The sequence below is a fragment of the Ooceraea biroi genome, chromosome 5 (genome assembly GCF_003672135.1).
Source record: "Ooceraea biroi isolate clonal line C1 chromosome 5, Obir_v5.4, whole genome shotgun sequence".
Taxonomy (NCBI): Eukaryota; Metazoa; Arthropoda; class Insecta; order Hymenoptera; family Formicidae; genus Ooceraea; species Ooceraea biroi.
In genome coordinates, this window is record NC_039510.1 from 2,511,231 (window position 1) to 2,530,470 (window position 19,240).

Consider the following 19,240-nt stretch of genomic DNA (forward strand, 5'->3'; position numbering starts at 1 on the left):
AAATTTGTCCCTTTTTTAGGGTTTTACTATTTTTAATAACGAATTTTTGTTACAACTTATATTATTATAAAACGGGACAAATATATGTTACAATTCAATACTTTCCTAATTAATACAGCATACGATTAATTGAAGTAGAAAGAGTTGAGTGTGTACTACGCAAGATATTTGGCTGAATCAAAAATCAAAGATTAAAAAAAGATTACATTCCTAATTCTTGATTGTGCCTGTACTTATCTAATTATTGGAACTATCGCTGTCTATAACGTAGCTCTAGTGTTTTATCATTAACAATCCTTTAGCGTATTAAAAAAATAATTATGCCTTTTTTAACTTCATACCAGCTGATAGACATAAAAAAAGGAAAAGATATTCAAACTTCAAATCAAAATAACTCTTTTAGCCAAGATCCTTCTTGTTTGTATTTCAAAAAATTTGCACAATTGCAAAATCAAAGATAAGAATCTGTCGTATACGAAATATTTTTCGATCTTCACAATTTTCTATATATTTCCCTGCAATTATAAAACAATTCCTAAGAATGCATGCATCTTAAATTCTCGACGTAACATACGATCAGTGTTTGAATTGATATAGTATCAATCCTGCAAATTTTCAAACATACTGTGCACGTATACGATATGATTACTTGCTGAATTGCAGATTTAAGAATCCTCAAATAAATCTTTTATATAATATATAAATTTATCTATAATTGAATAAATTCGAAAATAAAATATAACTTACCTTTTCTATGGAAACTTATTTATTTAATCTCTTCCGTTATCACGTTCCTTTATAAATGTGATGAAGATAATAAAACTATGTTATTCGGGTGTGTTTGTATTTAAATTACAAAATTCATGTAGTAACAAAATATAATCAATAACCAACGCTTTATACATAGACTTTATACATACATACGCACGCACAAACTCGCCATAGACGCACGCACCATACACACACACACACACACACACACACGCACGCACGCACGCACACACACACACACACACAGAGAAGAGAATTATGTCTTTAACTATAATCTAAAAATATACTATGTAAGGGAATGACTGACATGCGCGTGATAATATTCTAATAATACTAAAATTACAATAGAAATATTTTTCGTCATATTTATCGAGATTTTTTTTAAATTTCTTAATTACATAATGAAACGAGGCGCTATCAGAAAAAGATAAAACTGCATCTCTTATATTAACAATATGAGCAATAATATTTGATTATTATGCCGATGTAGCATTGTGCAAATAATGACACAGGTACACGTATGTATTTCTAGATAATTACTCGATTATATAATAATTAATTATTACAGAAAGCCCGCTACAAACTATGAAAATAGATCCATAATTTATTATAGAGATTAGAAAGTGAAGATTAATTTTATTTAAGAAAAACGAGCGAAAAGTTTTGCACAAACAAGGTGCTCAAGATAAATCCGCAAGACAGGAAGAAAATATTCTACTCTTCTCACGCCGGAGGTATTTAACTTAATTCCTTATGTAAACGCGCGACACGTAATTCAATGGTTGAGATCATCGATGGCTTGCAAGATGCGTTTAACGTGTCCCACCTTGGTGATGCCCAGCTCTTTCAAATCGCGGCGGGTCAGCGCTAACAACTCTCTACCGCGTATGTCGTGAGACGCGAATTTCTCAGCGTACTCTTCCAGCTGCAGATTCTCTAACCAGGTGCACACCTCCTGCACACTCCACGTGGCGATCTGATCTCGCATCGCGTGGCCCACACCCGCGTGGCCGGCGGGGCGACGAAACTTTAACCAGAATAAGCCTCGATGACGATTTTTTTTATCTCCCTGCAGATCCAGAGTTCGAGATGTCGGTTAGAGCACGGTTAGTCTGATTAGTAATGCGTGTCGAGCATGTACGCTGTTTTTACGTGGCATACGTTAGAGACATGCTAATCGTAGGCAGGTCAAGAATTGCACTCGGGACATGTGACAACAAACTCGTCAGGCACAAACACCAAATAGCTCTCACTAGCCTATGATTTTCGTTTACGTATGTTCAGAAAATTGTTTTTCGAGCAATTACATTGCATCAAGCATGAAGAGAAAAAACTCTACCTGATCGTCCGTGGGTACGTTCTGCAAGTAAACTAGCCCTGTACCTCCTTCGTCGAAGGTACACTTTCGTAATTCCTGTTCCATGCTAGCCAGCGACATGGACAATTTGTTTTCCAAATTGTCTCGTAGTTTCTGCATTACACAGATGGGAGCAGGTGTTAGTTTAATACGTGTGCCGATATATTACAAGCACACACACACACACACAAAAATATATATATATTATATCATAATTATAAATATTATATTCACCAAATTGTGGGCTTTGTCACGCAGCAACTCGCAAGATTCTTCATACAGTTGTCGTGCACTTGATACCAACTCCGTCACCATCGGTCTCAAGCTCATCTGTTTACGAATGAGACAGATTATAATAGATATACCTGTAGCATTTAATTGATCGAAGATTGAACACCTACCCCTTGCAAGATTTTACCGTCCGGATGTACTTGCTCAAGCGCGTTCGCCGTTCGCGAAGCGACTTGATACAGATCGATTTCTAGGCTTGGATCCGATATAATCAGCAATTTTACCCACTTCACCAAGGTCGTTACGGCTTCGATAAAACTGAATAAAATGTTAAGTTCCTCGTCGTTTAATTGAGGCGATTTACTACACGCTTGCAATTGTGCTCTAGATTGTGATTGTGACGTATTGCTTAGAGTAGAAGTAGATTGTGTTACGGCACTTATCGTATTGCGTTGCTTTTCCTCCCATGCTCTCAGCGAGGTCTCAAGCGCCTAAGATGCAAAATCACTTTTCATTAACGTGCGAGCGAGAGAGCCGTGCTTACCGTGCTTATCGAATCGCTCATGATCGAACAGTGAAAAAATATCCAGGAGACTTACGACAAGATGCGAGTGCAATCTCGCTTCTCATTTACCGTGAGTATTTTACATTACAAATTATTTTTATTAAAATTATAAAAAACATATGCATATAACGGTATTAAATCCATTTCGATAAATCCATAGAAATGTATAAATCCATTTTGATAAAGCGTCATTACTAGATGGACTAGTTACCCTATTTCTATAAAGCATCTGCATGCGATTCTTGTGAACAATCCTTATAATGCCCGGGGTTTGAACCCAGGCTTCACCGTCCACCTGCACAGGGACACCCTCCTCCCCCAAGATCGTAATCTGAACCGTCTGGCACTGAGCTATTCTGTGATGCTGCAAGTTAATGACTCGCGAGGCGGCCATCTGGGCAGGACCGAACACCGCGACCACCTCTAATACGCGATCGTCGAACGACGGTTCTAAAAATATATCTCCCTCTTTCGTCCTACCCCAGAAGTTCGTGCCGCCCATAAAACTGTCATCAGAACATCAGAATATTTCACGTTAGTTTATTTCACGTTAAGACTTACCCATACGCATTTACTGTTCGCATTTACTGTTCTTTATCAACCTTGGTATGTTCAATACGACGATCCCCTGCAAGGAGGGCAACGGTATCCTCTGGCCGTCGCACTCCAATTGAACTCTCTGCTCGAGATTCTTGTAGCTCTTCTGCAGCCACTCTTTCGACCCCAAGACGCCGTACCACATGTAATTCTTAGCGCGCGACCGAAACTTTTCAGGATGCTCCTCCCTCTTATTGTGAAACTCCAGAGTGATTTTCGCGTCTATGCCAATTCCGAAATAATTGTTCATTACGCACCGTTCTGTGTAACCTTCCCTGTAATAAAAAATAAATTTATATTGCACGCTGTATAAAATTTATTTTTTTAATTTATATTGAATAATATATTTGTTAGTGCAATTATAGTGCGCACGACTTACATCGACGACTCGTCCGGGTCCATTAACGGTGACACTGCTGCACACAGAGTATCCGCATTCGCCAGCAACGCTTGGGAGATGAGACCGGCTCCGCCACTTACATCTGTTTACAGGTCGTTACGTAAATAAATAGTCGTAGGCAATACCAAACACTCAAGAGGCTAAATTACAGCATTGCGTTCCAGACTCACTTGGCCACATAGGCAATCGAACAAGAGGATTTATTATCGGCAGCTTTTTTACACCCTCCGTCTTGTCGATAGATTTTGCCCTTTCACTGCGAAAATTTATGTTCGAACTATCCGCGCGTGCAGCACTGGCCAGCGACACAACCTCCGACGCCTTCAGCAAACTGCCGCTGCTGATACGTCGCGTCGCTTGCGGCGAGAAGCCCGGTTCGGGCAGTTCCACGCTCACTGCATCGCGGACAAAGGTATTTCATTGGAATATATTATTATACAATGATAATAATAATTATTATATAAACTCACGTCTCTCTGTACTACTGCTCTTACAATATAGCTTGTCGTGCGGATCCAGGTTTGGATTCAACCATCTGGCGTCGTACGGATTATACACATGATCCAATTTATAGTTTAAATTAAGTTTCTGATGGCTTTCGATAGACAACGACGGACTCGGCGGTTCAATGATAACGCTAATCTGAGTTATCGGGGTGTCGGAGGGAGCTCCTTCTACCTGCGCAGATTCCGGCGATGGGAAATCCTCGTTGGAAATTACTAATACTTCTTGCTGGTTCTCGGTGTTACTTTGTGCTACAGACGTTTCAAAAATCCTAAATTAAAGTTTCGAGAATTAATACATAAGAACGTAATTTAGGGGATTAAAGTGTCGCTGCATGATCATGTTTATAAAGATGAATTACCCCTGTGGAATGTTTTCGCTGTTTCGCCTGCTGTCGGCAAAACCGTCGGGTGCAGGGAGGGTCAGCAGTTCCTCGGGTTGCGAGTCCCTCCTTATATCCGGCACTGGGATTGAAAATACCACGTTGGAGATGGGACTTGGGCAAGGTGAAATCTCGATATTACTACCGGGTTCTGCAGGTGGCATTAAATTAATGTTGTCAACTCGATCTGTCGATAATCGAACATCAATTCATTTTCAGCTGCTGTTTTTGCCAGGTTTTTTAAAATAAAATTTTTTAAAAAGTTTTAAAATAAAAAATACACAAAAAATAAAATAAAAATTTCATGAAAATGAAGGAAATGTAAAAACTGACGTCTTTCTAGGACAAAGAATTTACTTGTCATATTATTTATCGGGGTATCATCGGACATGATAGATATATGATGGATGTTTGACGTCTTGACGTCTTGTTTCTCGTCCAAAGGATTTTGCTCGTCGACAAGTGAGTCCCTGTGTTCCACCAATCTTTTAAAGGCTCTTTTTAAACTATTTGCTCTGGAAGAAGGAAAAGATTATATACAATTATATATCTATATATCGTAAAAGTAGTTTCCAATTCCATCAGAAAGTTTTTAAGCATCTTTTACATGTTCGCACGCGCGTCGCGTCACATGCGATACCTTGATATCACAGTATCTCGTTCGACGTAAGACTTCCTTCTATTGAGACTTTGTAAATTCGTCAATTCTTTCTCCGGCTTCTCCACTGCTTCTTGAATATTGCTTAATGTTTCAGTTTTTAAAGCGTCAACGTCAACGGTTTTGTCCGCCGCGTTCGCGGCTAGACAGCTCTCTTCATTCTTCCTCTTCTCTTCCTTAGACAATAATATCTCTAATAATAGGTCGAGCTTCTGCTGAAGTACTTCGCACTTTTCTCCTAGCTGTTGGTCCCCTGTGTTTAGACTCGCGTCTAGTATGTGCGTCGCGAAATCTTTTATCGTTTCACATAAAACTCTGAAAGAAAAGGATGCCAGATTGAGATTTAAATTCTCTCCACCGGATGTGCAGGTAACCAAAATTACCGACTTGGCACTGCATATAACTACGCTCTCCTGATCGGACTGCAAAATGTTTGTTATGTGAGCAAGAACACTATCCTCGTACTGGTGTGCTTTTAGAATCGAGTCGGATCGATGGAGAGTCATTCTGTGACACGACAGAGATATCCCACGCTCGAACGTCATGATGCTCCAGCGATCCAGCATTTTTATGCTCGCCTTTTCGTATCTTTCAAGCAGCTGAGGTAAATGCGTGTCGTCATCGCATGACGAGCCCCAGCCCAGCACGCGAGACAGATCATTCCCCGTTCCTAAGGGTAGTACTCCAACCCGACATTGATTCTGCAAATTTTAAGGTATAACTTTTTTATACTTATATGATATACATGCATGGAGAATGTAGCTTCAGTGATATCTATATTTATCTGTGTATACACATTTAGTATGATGCATAAATTATATTTCTAGTTAAAATTGTACAAATAAATCGATTAATCGTGCATATCTTTTATATACACTTACCGCCTGTAAATAAAGTTAAGGAAATAATTCGCATACATAAAGAAGCCTAAAGCACACACACACCAGTTTTACATCAGTTTCTGAAATAAAATCATTAAGGCGACACGCCATGCAATTTTTAATTAAATATTGGAAAAATTAATATATTATTAAATTAACATAATTAGCTGCAATATTGCAAATCATAATGTAACTACGGGTTATATATATACATAATGTATATATATATATATATATATATATATGTTACAAAACTTACACATTTAAATAATTGTTAAAAATGTTAAATATGTTAAATTGTGCAGAAGGAATGCTTAAAATAGTGCAGCTTTGACAGAAAATATTATTAGACTCAAACGAAAATAACAATTGCTATATGAAAGGTCATGCCGAAGGACGGAGTCGTTAATTTGTAAGACACTCACGTGCATTCCAAGCCGATCAATTTCCGAAAGCACCCATCCTATGGATCCATCTCCACTGCACACTAAAATCCGGAACGGATCGAAGTGACGGAACAATCTTAATCTGAGCAACAACAGGGGATTCATATACTCGATGCGTTTAACAATGCTGTATGATTAGTTATGAGATTGAAAAATTGTCGAATCTCGATCGATTCTTACGCAGGGATAAGATAGCTGCTTACCCCGGTCCTGGGCCGCCTTTCATGAGATCGAACACTTGTGCCGGATTCAATATCTGCTTAAATCTTCTAAGAAATTTGAAACCTTGATTGTCACCAGATTTACTATTTACAAATACTAGAAGTGGACTGCATCCTGTAGGTCTGACAGCTTCCCAAGCTTCGTCGCTACCTGATAATTATTCAATTTTTGTTTGCGTCCGTGCGATTTGTATTACCAATTACTGCTTATAATACGAGTAGATTTACCTATACTATGTAAAGCCGTAGGAGGCACTACACTGAGTTTAACTGATCCTAGTGGACACCTAATACTTATAGCGGGTCGGCACGCCGTGTGTATCGTCGCCCTGCACCACAGACACCGCCAATCTTGAAGCCTGTGCGTGCAACATGTATTTTAACAATCAATTCAGTCGACGCTACTAATTTGTTACACAAAAGCGGAGTACCTAAGTACAGAACCACATGTCTTTTCGCAGACAGAACATTTGGAGGACACTGGCAAATTTCCCTCCATCCACTGATGCGGCATTGTGATGTTCTATAATGGTCAATATGGAATTAAGTGACAGAGCTATGAAACAAAGCAATATAAAAATTATATAAGATGGCACTGGTGTAATATCAGATGTGTAGACAAGCGCACGTATCAAAATTATATTTTACGTGTTTCTAGGCAATTTTTAAAAATAGTTTTAATAAATCTTAATAATAAATTTAATACATACCCCATCTTGGTCCTCGATGATGTCTTTCCCAATGGATGCTAAAGTGGTCCATTTGCAGTTATTCAACGCTTTGAGGTAACATCTTTTGTGTACCTTGTATTTGCATACTTCACAACTTAAGCCATGAGAAGTGACACCTGTAACAATATTTTATAGTGATGATAAATACATATGTATAATAAAGTGGCTTACATGATTTTAAATTGCATGAAACAAAGAAAAGGAATTTCTCACCGTGCAGAGCATCCTTGCACACATTGCAGTAAGTAGGTCTGGTGTGGTTAGTCGTATCCCACTGATGGTTACCTCCCAGCAAGTCAGCAGCTCCAGGAATACCCAGAGCAGGACTTTCCATCTCCATCCTCAGCGTATTCAAGCACTCCTCCATGTCTCGTCTGTTTCTGGACCAAGGAAACGATCACAGAATCGTCATGTAATAATTTATCACACAATCATGACACAATAATTAATATACATCCAACATAACGTCCATCATACGGAAATGATCATTATGACTGATTCAGACCGCCAGGTGAACGGCAGAACAATTACAGAGCCGGGGGCGCAGCCACCCTTATGTTCATAATTCTAACCTCCACAGTACCTCGTACTGGGAACAACGGGCTCCGTCGTCTCGACGGCGTTCCAGCTACGAGGGCGACGGCGATGGCAACAGCAGCCGCGTAACGTGCATGATACTCTCGCTTCCTGTCCGTCGTCCCGACGAGAACCCGACGACGATCCAGCGAGGTATCATACGCGGTCGCGAGACACATCCGCGCGAACTCGCGGGCGACCCCGCAGTTCGGTTCGGCGGCCGAGCCGACGCGGCGAGTCGGCGACGCCGCCTCGGCTCCCCCCTCGGCCACAGGTTTGTCTCGTGAGAGGCGCGTCCAGCAGCGTCCCCCTACTACTGTCTACTACATAACTCTCCTACTAGCGTGCCCTATTTCTCATGGCGCATGTCATGCCGGGGGGATGCCCGCATCCCGGGAATTTACAAATAAAAATCCCGCGCGCGTGCATCGATCACTCAACCGCCCGTCCGTTCGCCACTGGCGACGTTCCGCGTCCTCGGGCTTTTATATACGCGGGGGGAGGGGGTGGCGAAGGGACGAAGGGGAGAGGGGAGGGGGCCACGCGTCACGCGTGACACCACGTGCTTCGACGAGGTGTCGGCGCTACGTCGAGAGCCGACGGGAGCGCGTTAGGAATTTTCGGGGGAGTCACTGGCTCGATCGAAGATTTGAAAATGAAAGGTTTGAGATAATTACGGTATAAATTGAATTAAATAAATTAATCGAAATAAATATTCACAGCTTTTAGAAATTAATTTGCCCGAAATTGTTAAGTTAATCAGTTTAAGGAGCGCGTCTCAGATCCCGCTACTTGTAGTAAATTGTTTGACTTCATTTTGGATGCGAAACGCTTGACGTTCCGACCGCCGAGCGCGGGCGGGCGACTTTTAATCCATCAGAAATTTTAATTATTAATCATACCACTCTTCTGGGTAACCTACGTGCGGCGGCGGGTTTTGAGATAATAATAGGAATATTTAGAGACACGCGCTTTCACAACTGGGTCAGACACGGCGCGGGTATACTCTACTTAATTCATTTAGCTGCGTAGTTGTGCTCACACAATACCTGCATAAGCGGGCTGGGAGACACCTGACATTATCGCGCGACGTGTTCTTCTCTTGTTAATAAAAGTTTCAGAGAACGCGTCAGCGGTGAATATAATAAAGCGTGTAAGCGAGTCGTACGACTCGTGGGAGCAGTTATCCCAGGGATTACGTTACCGAGTAGTGATACCCTGATTATCGCATTAATAAAAACACTGCCGAAGTTGTGCAAAATTACACATACATATATCGAACGTTTAATTTTATCCGAGCCGAGAGTTACTGATATCATTATGAAACATTTATTATTTTAAATATAGCACGGCTGAGACCTTTCACGGAGATATTTCTGCAACAGTTTTTGTTTTATTTATTCTATAGAAAATGTGCGAGGGTAAGAAGCAACACACGAGAGCGATGTACATACAACTCGGTCAAAGTCTTCGGCTCTCGTGTCTCCTTTCTACCCTCGTCACTTTCATTTTGCGCAACAAAGGAACGTTTGGGGTGGCCGTTACTCCCGCGTGCGTATGTGTGACGTGAAGGAGCCTCCCTTTTTTAACTTCACTCGTGTGTACATACGTATACATATATTCCGTAGGTCATATATAGTTTGTGAATAAATGTAGTCCGTGACGACGTTATAAATCGCGAGAGTAAGAGAGAGAGAGAGAGAGAGAAGGGGGGCGAGGGATATCGGAGGGAGGTGACATCAGGTCATGAAATTTCAGCGTGTGCGGGGTGCGAGGAAACGAGGCCGACCTGAAAGCCCTGAATTTTCAATATTGTATAGTGGATGTTGCTTGCGCGCCGCGTGCAAATGCCATGACCTTCTGACCTGGAAATCCATTCTGTTCTGACGCGTGTTACCAAATTCGCGTAGCTGTGGGAGGATCGATCGTCTCTTAAATTACCGGGAGCTTCTTCGATCGTCACACTATTAAATTCGGTGTTGTATCGACGTTTCGATTACCAATTTGACCAGATTGTGCGCACTTAGCTACGACAATAGCTACGATAATAGCTTGAATCTTCTGAATCAACGATACAGATAGACTCGAATTAGAATTGCCGATTTCCGAGTGAAAGCTCGTACAATCGAGTTAAACGCATATCGATTTTGTTTCATTATAATATTATTATTTTTGAAACATTACAATATGACGTGACAATAGTCAGGAAAACTAAATTTTTTAAATATTAGGTACGCAAATTACTTCTTTTGCTTTTTTGAAGAAATTCAGTCTTTATCACAAAAAATAAAAAAATAAAAAAATAAAATGAACGTGTCAATCTTCAAAACATTCGCCATTATTTTTTACTTTATTTTACTTCTCTCCATCCATCGGGCTAACGAATCCCCTCTCGATAAAAACAACGTAAATAAAGATTTATTTTCTTTAAAAAATACACCGAATTAATTTGCACATCTAATAGATATAATTCCGTCGTAACCCGAATTGCTTAAAAAAGCCTCCCCACTTTCTCCTTCTCTTCCTGTCTCCCTTTCACCTTTTATCCCTCTTCTCTCTTCTCCTCTCTATTCTCCCTATCCTTTTTCTCACCCTCCTTTCCTCCCTCCTCACTTTCTCAACTCCCCACTTTCTCTTCTCTCTTTTCCTCAGCCTTAAAACAACGCACTTTAATTAGCATCGCACTGACCGCATCGACCATCCCTTGTTCCATTGTATGTATGAGTGTATGTACGTGTGTGTGTTTCGCGCGACCAGTTACATTCTTTTATATACGCTTCTCGTATTTTTAGTAACATGTAGCACGTGTAGTACATAAGCACTGCCGGCTGGACTCTAGGCATGGTTCTCTGCATAATGAAATGTGCATTTGTTCGTGAGAATACGTAATACGTAATACGTGAAAAACCTTTCTGCTTCACATGCACAAAAGACAATGTCTGCGTCTATTAATAAAACCTAGCTTCTATCAATTATAAAATTATTTATGTTTTGATGTCGAGGCGAAAGATCGATTCTTTGATAAAGTCTGCATTTTATGTTGCATTTAATGCTGCATTTAAATAATTCGTTAGAGTCATGTACAATTTATGGCCAAATTCTAGAACAACCGCGTTTCAATGTTACTATTCTTATTTGAATAAAATAAAACAAAATTTAATTTATACTTATCAATGTAAATACATGATAAATTAATTGTGTCACACGAGTCGATCGAACAATCGATTTTACATACAACCTATTAATCCTATGTAACAAACAATGAAAAATCTCCCTAAATCAGCGAAAATCCTGCTGATCTTCTCATTTACTCCGTGATCCTGTTTTGTTTGCGGCAACGTATGCTTTCTCGGTCCCACGTATTTAAATCCCACGTATATTGCACCCTCATTTCTTTCTCGTCGGAGTATCAGTCTCGTTATTGCGAACCATGTACCCGGCTCTCGTTTACACTGTCGCCTGTATTGCATTAGCCTTCCCTCTTCCCACGTCCTCTCCCGAGAGAGATGAAGGAAAGACTGGAAGAAGATCCATTTAGATTTAGAGCGTCTTTCCGCTCCTATAGCCATGTTGGCTCTGTTTACCTTCGTTGGCCCGCTCTCTACGTATCTCTCGGCCCTGTACAAACACGTCTGATGATGCCAGACGCAGCACTGAAAATGGAGTCGATACGGAAAAATGAATCTTGGATATACATCCGTCTCTCATGGAGATCTCACCCTGCATGCGCCGTTCCGTTGCCTTCCCTTTCTGCGGCTCGATATTTCTTCTGTCCTTTACGCATCCATTAAGTTCCCACTACGAGAGATATTTTCTCTCATAGTGGAAGAGGAATGCGCCAAACTGGACTAGTGTATCTCCGTGAATGATTCATTACGTGGAAGAAAAACTTATCCTGAAATTTCTTGTCTCAGGGGATGATTGATAACGGATAAAAGAAAGCCGAGATGAATTTTTAAAGGGTGAATAAGGAAGAAAAATGTTTTGTTTTAAATAAATTCGCGGTAAATAACGGATTAAACATGTCGAAACGAAAAATGTTGCTTGAGCCATTTATCTTGCATTGTTCGACGTTCGAAGACCGTCACGGGTGCTCGTCAAGTGAGAGAAAGTCGATCGGATAAAAAAGCATTGTTATAACGAGAGAGAGCTGCAACAGGAAGACAAAGGGAACATTCACGTCAAACCGAACAAAGGCTGAGGCTAGAGACAGCGTGTAATAAGGGAATGCAACTCGGCTCGTAGACAGATTCGTTGACTGATTTTGCGTGACACAGTCGAGTATTTCAACGCTTTTTACGTCGCGAGAGGAATCGTAGACCCAGCAGCGGATAATAAACTTCGGATAACGTATCGAGGTACCGGGTGTGGCGGTAGATGAAAATTTAATAATTCACTTCCTGAGGGCGAACCTGACAACGTAAGGTAAGAAATTATTCACGTAATCCATGAAACCTATAGGTCCACCCACATAAATTGAACCAACCCACCAACTTGATCCTAATCCAACGCAAATTGAGCCCACATCCAGTCAAGATTCAGAACGTGTTTAAATCAAGTGTCCAATTTGAGCCTAGTCCGGATTTAATCGAAGCTTTAACCTGAATCCAGCTGAAAGCTGGATGTTACGATTTAAAGTGAGGAATTCGATAATATTTTTTAAAAATACGCATGCTTCTTTTACAATCGAGTGGCATTAATATAATGCTTATAAACAACTTATAAGTTATAACTTATAAACTTATAAACAAATTAAATATATGATTACGACAACTATAAATAACTACAAGTTTTGATGTACTGGATTATACAGGGTGGAGCAATAACTATTACCACCTTAAATATCTTCTAATTTATAAGGTCCAGAGGAAAATTTATGTAATCAAAATTATACGCTACGAAGGGGGCTAACATATGGCGATAATAATTTTTGTCCTGGTAAAGGCGCTTCGAAGATATCAAGGTCACCTTCATTTTTTTAATAGGTTCGGTATGTTTTTTTTCCATAATTTTATAGACGAGCTTAAAAACAAGTACGGAACTCATGACACAAAATTATTGAACTAGATTAAATGTAAATGAAAACGATAAAAAATACATTTTTATATTAAATGAAATTTACGTTTAAAAGATGTACGAAATGACGCTTTATTAGTATGTTTTGTCGGAATGTATTGATTTTGACATTCCTCATAAATGAGGATCAACTTGTTCTTCAAACGGATACATCGATGAAAATAAATAGTGACGTAAACTTATTTCAATGAAAACAAAGACCCTTTGAAGGCCATCTTAATAAGTTCACAGGATAAGATAAACATAAAAAGTAGTATCGATAGATAAGTCAATCGTGCAAGATGTATTCATTTGAAGAACAAGTCGACATGATGGAGAATGATCTCATTTATGGAGAATGTTAAACAAATTCAGTGAGAGCGCAAAATTTATACGCTGAACGATATCCTAATCGCACTCAGCCTTCGCGTCGAACATTTAAAAATGTGTGTGATAAACTTAGACAAACCGATAGCTTAAATACACGTAAAAGTGAGCGTGAAAAGCGAAAAACTAATGAAGGGAATGAAATTAGAGTTCTCACAATGGTGGCTCAAAATCCGCACATTAGTTCGCGACAAATTGAACGAGAATCTGGTATTAATCGGAGGAGCGTACTCCGCATCTTGCATCATTAACAAATTCCATCCATATCACCTCAGCCTTCACCAAGCATTACATGGAATGGACTTTGTAAATCGTGTTGAATTTTGCCAATGGGCTCAACAACAGATTCGAATCAATGACTCATTTTTTGATACAGTGTTATTTACTGATGAGGCAAAATTTACTAATCACGGGAATGTTAATTTACATAATATGCATTTCTGGGCAGTGGAAAATACTCATTGGCTGCGGCAGATTGAACACCAGAGACAATGGTCTTTGAATGTATGGTGTGGTATCATAGATAACAAAATTATTGGTCCTTATTTTATCGACAGACATCTAAATAGCAACAGCTACGCCAATTTTCTAGAGCATAACTTGGTTCATTTATTAGAAGACCTGCCTTTAATCACACGACGAACAATGTGGTACCAGCATGATGGATGCCCTGCTCATTTTTCATTAGTTGCGAGAAATAAACTTAATGAAAAATTTGCAAATCGCTGGATTGGACGTGGAGGTCCTGTAGGGTGGCCAGCTCGTTTACCAGACTTGACACCACTGGATTTCTTTGTATGGGGAACCCTAAAAGACATGGTCTACAAAGAAGAACCACCTACACCTCAAATCATACGACAACGGATCATTGAAGCCTGTGCGTCAATAGCTCCCGACGTTATTAGAAGAGCAAGCCAATCAGTGATCAGAAGAATCCAGTGTTGTATTGATAGTAATGGCCATCACTTCGAACACCTTTTATAAATATTAATAATAATAAAATAAGAGATAAAACGTCACGTAATAAAATAACATAGTTTCATTAAAAAAATGTATTTTTTTATCGTTTTCATTTACATTTAATCTTGTTCAATAATTTTGTGTCATGAGTTCCGTACTTGTTTTAAGCTCCTCTATGAAATTATGGAAAAAAAACATACCGAACCCATTAAAAAAAATGAAGGTGACCTTGATATCTTCGAAGCGCCTTCACCAGGACAAAAATTATTATCGCCATATGTTAGCCCCCTTCGTAGCGTATAATTTTGATTACATAAATTTTCATCTGGACCTTATAAATTAGAAGATATTTAAGGTGGTAATAGTTATTGCCCCACCCTGTATAATAAGCAATTTTCGATTTTTCAATATATGGTGACTATATACTTTGATCTTGACCTTGACCTTGACCTTTCTCGCTGAAAAGCAGAGGAGGTATTTTTAAAGTGAGATTACAGAACTACCCGAAAAATGAGAGAAGATTAAAAATAAAAACTGCATTAATCAATAAAATTAGAATATTACAAAAACATTTTATTTTACCCGAAAAATCTGAAATTACTTATTACCCAACTCAATAAATTTAATGGAATTATTTACTTTATAGATTAAACATAAAACACTTAATATTCCTCGGAGATAAATCACATACATATACATATAAAAAGATATCGTAAATGTTATTTCATTCTTATCTTAATCGATACTCAACTTAGCATTAATGAGAACCGCTCCCCTAGTATTTCCTGATCAATGGCCACATTTTACGGTGAGCCTCGTGCCATGTGAAGCATGACATGGCTCTTTCCTTCTTATTTTTGCGACACAAATTTTCTGTTTCACTCTTTCTTTCTCCTTCTTTTATATAAATCTATTTTAAAAAATATTGTTATACGAACTGATTAATGCATGCTCACGATACGTTTTTTGGAATTTCTTGCCGATGGGGATAAAAGGATCACAGGCATTTAAGTCGGTTCGGCGAATTCTGCGACGACAGTAAAGCGATATTGCGCCGTCCTTCGATCGTATGGCATTTAAAATGCGATCCGCGAGATATTGCCCCGCGATAACGTCTCCTTTCATCCCACTCTATTCACGGTATCTTGTACCATTTCACCGGCGCTCGGTGATATCTTTGTCATTTAAAATCACGGCAAATTGATGCGACACTCTGCATTTCTGAGTTATTTAGAATGTATTCTGCGCGTCCGTTATCCGCGATATCGGATACTTGCCGGTTGTCTCTCGGTGCTCTCTGATAAAATATTATTTCCTTCGAAGCTTGGAGTTTAATAAAACTCTACGTCATCAGATTTAATTACGAAGATATATAATATCGGAAACTTCCTTTTGATCTCTTCTAGATTGTAATTATGCTATGTAACACAGGCGGAGAAAGATGAAATTATCGGTATTAGCAGTAATTAACGTGCAATCAGATATTAATCTGCTGCGAGAATACCGTCTCGTTTAATCTCGTTGTTCCGCCTGAATCATTTCTTTTCTCCCCTCGAGAAATTTTCTCTTATTGATCTACGTGCTACAATGGGGAACTAATGTTATTAATGTCATTATGTAATAACGCTCTTTTTTTTGCCGCGTACGAGCGGGCTGTCATATCCGGTAGAATTGTTATTTATATCCTAAACAGTTGCGTACAAGAAAATGCGATTACGCGGCTCATGGTAATGTGAGTGCTTTCTGTTTTAGATTCCGTTCTTGGAATAAACTGTAATTAATATATTCGCAAACATTAATTACAGTCTATCCTAAGAACGGAATTCGTGATGCAGTCTTGAACTATTAATCTTCCGGAAATCCGCAGTACTCTTTACTACACTGATATGAGAGAATTGAGAGTCTGACCACTAATTTATATATTAATTTCCATCTACGTATTACTAACCAGATGTCAGATGATTTCTCTTTTTTCTCTTTTTCTTTTCTTTTTCTCTAATGAAACTCAATATTAAATTAACCATCACAGCTGCTTTTTTCTCAGAATTCTAGATTCTAGCGATTCATATCTGTTTTAATCATATGTTTTATTACGAAATATTATTTCATTTTTTTACATCATTACATTTCTAAAAGAGATTGTAACAAATGTTATTTTGCGAATCACGGATTCCAAGGAAAAGTTAAAATCCGTTAGCAACCCCCGATCTCCGTATAAAAATCATTCGATATCCTTAGAGACGCCATTCGGTGTTCCATTTCAAATACAAATACAGCCTGGTTTCTTTTTATGTGTTCGTTAAGTGCTTCCGCTCAACGTGTAATACAAAACGTTCGCATTTCACCTCGAATTTAATAGCGAGAACACCTACAGGATTGCGCACAAAGGCCATGATCGGTCAGGAAGAAGTAACAAAAGGAAATGAGAACAATCGATATCTTCGCTACGGAATTATGCAGCTTGCACATTCGTAGATAAATTTTTAACTGCAGATGCTTGAAACTCGCGAGAAATAAGTATTTGCAGAAAAGATATTTACGAAGAAATACAAACCTTGTAACAAAAAAAGATTGGTAACTATCTATTCTTAATAATGCTACCCAATCCAGAAAATCCTTTTAAGGAATTATAACAAGTTTACCGGAGTATTGTACGGACGGCGAGCTTACAGCATAATGTTCTTAAAGAATTAATTTTTTGTCGGGCCACGCTTCGCGCGATTATTCAGAATATTCACAAGCGCGTTTTCGACTTTGTACAAAGCAACTTTATCATAAAGCAACGAAGTACATTCCCAAATATAAACGAAATTTGAAACTCTTATTTAATTTTTTCATTTTTTGAAATCGCTCTTCTGTCGAGAGAAATTTCCAGAAATTCCTCTCAATTCCTGGAAAGAAAACTTCCTGAAGTGTCGTACAAAGTTTCACATATCATAGTTCCTATATCAAGTAGATATTTTATTCTTTCTCGATTACACCGTTTTCAATTGCATCGTATTTTGTTGAAACAACACGTCTTAGGTATATGTAATTATAAAGTTCCTCGAGTCTCATGTCTCTTCTGCAACACACACACACACACACACACACACACACACAGAGAGAGAGAGAGAGAGGTAGTATGTAGTAATAATTTACTAAGTTTTACGCAATATATTGAATTGTTTGCATTTATACCAGAATAATTTTTCACGAAAGGAGTATACAACATATATATATAAACATATATTAAGGTAACTGTAATCGGAAAATCTATGTGAATTTTTTAAATAAAACTCAAACACAAAATTTTGTATTAATTCTTAATATAATACAAAGTCTTGTGTTGAATTTTGATTTTCCGGTCAATCCAATAAAAATAAATTACGAATTCAACGAATATATTTGTCCAATAAAACGATATGCATAATATATGTACACTTTTCATTGAGGATAAATTCATAATTGTCTGTTATAATAGGAATACTAATCTATTAATTGTTGGTTATTGATGTGATTGTAATAACGAATTATGACTTGTCTATTACAATCACATTTGGCGGTTTGTTCAAATTAATATTAAGTAATTAAGTATTAAATAGCCCTTATTTACATAAGTTTGAATGTGGTGGATTTAATCTACATATATATCTATATCTACTCCGTAAATATAGATCAATAAAATATTAAACCAAAATAATATAAAATTGTAAAAACAGAAAATAATGAAAATGAGAATACCTTTTTGTTCTATTATATTATTGTAAAAGCGCTTCGAAAATTGTTAAGTATGTAAATTAATTCTAACCATTTCTTACAGAATCCAATCTTCATTTATGCAAAAAGTAATACAACTTTCATTGTCAAACTAACCCAGACAGCACAAAAATCCAAAAGACATCGTAAAGACATCTTTTAGACATCTTTGATGATCAATGATGTCTAAAGGATGTCTTTACGATGTCTTTTGGATTTTTGTGCTGTCTGGGTAATCTCCATTATTTTCTATAACATTGTGCCACTACTTTAAAACCGCACGGTGAGGCGGAAAATTATTTTAATTAAAAATAATGATTAAAAAATCCAGTCAAAACTAAAAGGTATTTGATTAATTTACACACTCAATACATGAAAGCCGCATAGTACTCATGCAACACACATCACACATCACAAATAGAATTAAACATCCCGTCTTCATTTACATACAATCGAATAAAAAGTTTTCAAATAAAATATTTTAAAAAATTGCAGAAGAAAAGATGGAAAAATTAAGGAAAATTACATAGCGCATAGCTAAATAGCTACGCTTGCTGATGTGTACTCACGTGTGCGGTTCTCCGGTGCGCGTGACGGCAAGCGGTCGATTCAACCGCGAGAGCAAAGCACCAGCTAGACAGACCGTCCTCGGAACCGCTGCGAGGCGCACTGCCCTCTCGGAAACGCGCCGTGCATCGCGCGCTCTTCAGCGCGCGGCGGCCCTCGCTGTCATCCTGTCGAGACGACTCTCCCACGGGATTCGTTGCCGTCTCATACGCG

At 38.5% G+C, this 19,240-nt stretch overlaps 1 protein-coding gene across 8 annotated transcripts; it reads right to left on the reverse strand.

Moving 5' to 3' along the window:
• Positions 1 to 827: 827 nt before the first annotated feature.
• On the reverse strand, positions 828 to 19,186 carry LOC105287764 (diacylglycerol kinase eta). 8 transcript variants are annotated; one of them, XM_011353528.3, is made up of 20 exons: positions 19,030 to 19,186; positions 7,958 to 8,124; positions 7,724 to 7,860; positions 7,445 to 7,536; positions 7,242 to 7,372; positions 6,996 to 7,164; positions 6,772 to 6,874; positions 5,853 to 6,166; positions 5,448 to 5,780; positions 5,165 to 5,322; positions 4,787 to 4,994; positions 4,392 to 4,696; positions 4,092 to 4,316; positions 3,901 to 4,003; positions 3,527 to 3,796; positions 3,136 to 3,430; positions 2,530 to 2,850; positions 2,363 to 2,458; positions 2,111 to 2,242; positions 828 to 1,798 (listed from the first exon to the last, which is right to left on the reverse strand). In XM_011353528.3, the coding sequence occupies exons 2-20, from the start codon at positions 8,109 to 8,111 to the stop codon at positions 1,547 to 1,549; spliced, it is 3,798 nt and encodes a 1,265-aa protein (XP_011351830.2). In that variant the 5' UTR covers positions 8,112 to 8,124; positions 19,030 to 19,186; the 3' UTR covers positions 828 to 1,546. The 8 variants fall into 8 exon arrangements, with proteins under 8 accessions (XP_011351830.2, XP_011351823.2, XP_011351827.2 ...); XM_011353521.3 differs by having other exon boundaries at positions 828 to 1,840; XM_011353525.3 differs by having other exon boundaries at positions 1,547 to 1,840; positions 7,958 to 8,118.
• Between the last annotated feature and the right edge of the window lie 54 nt (positions 19,187 to 19,240).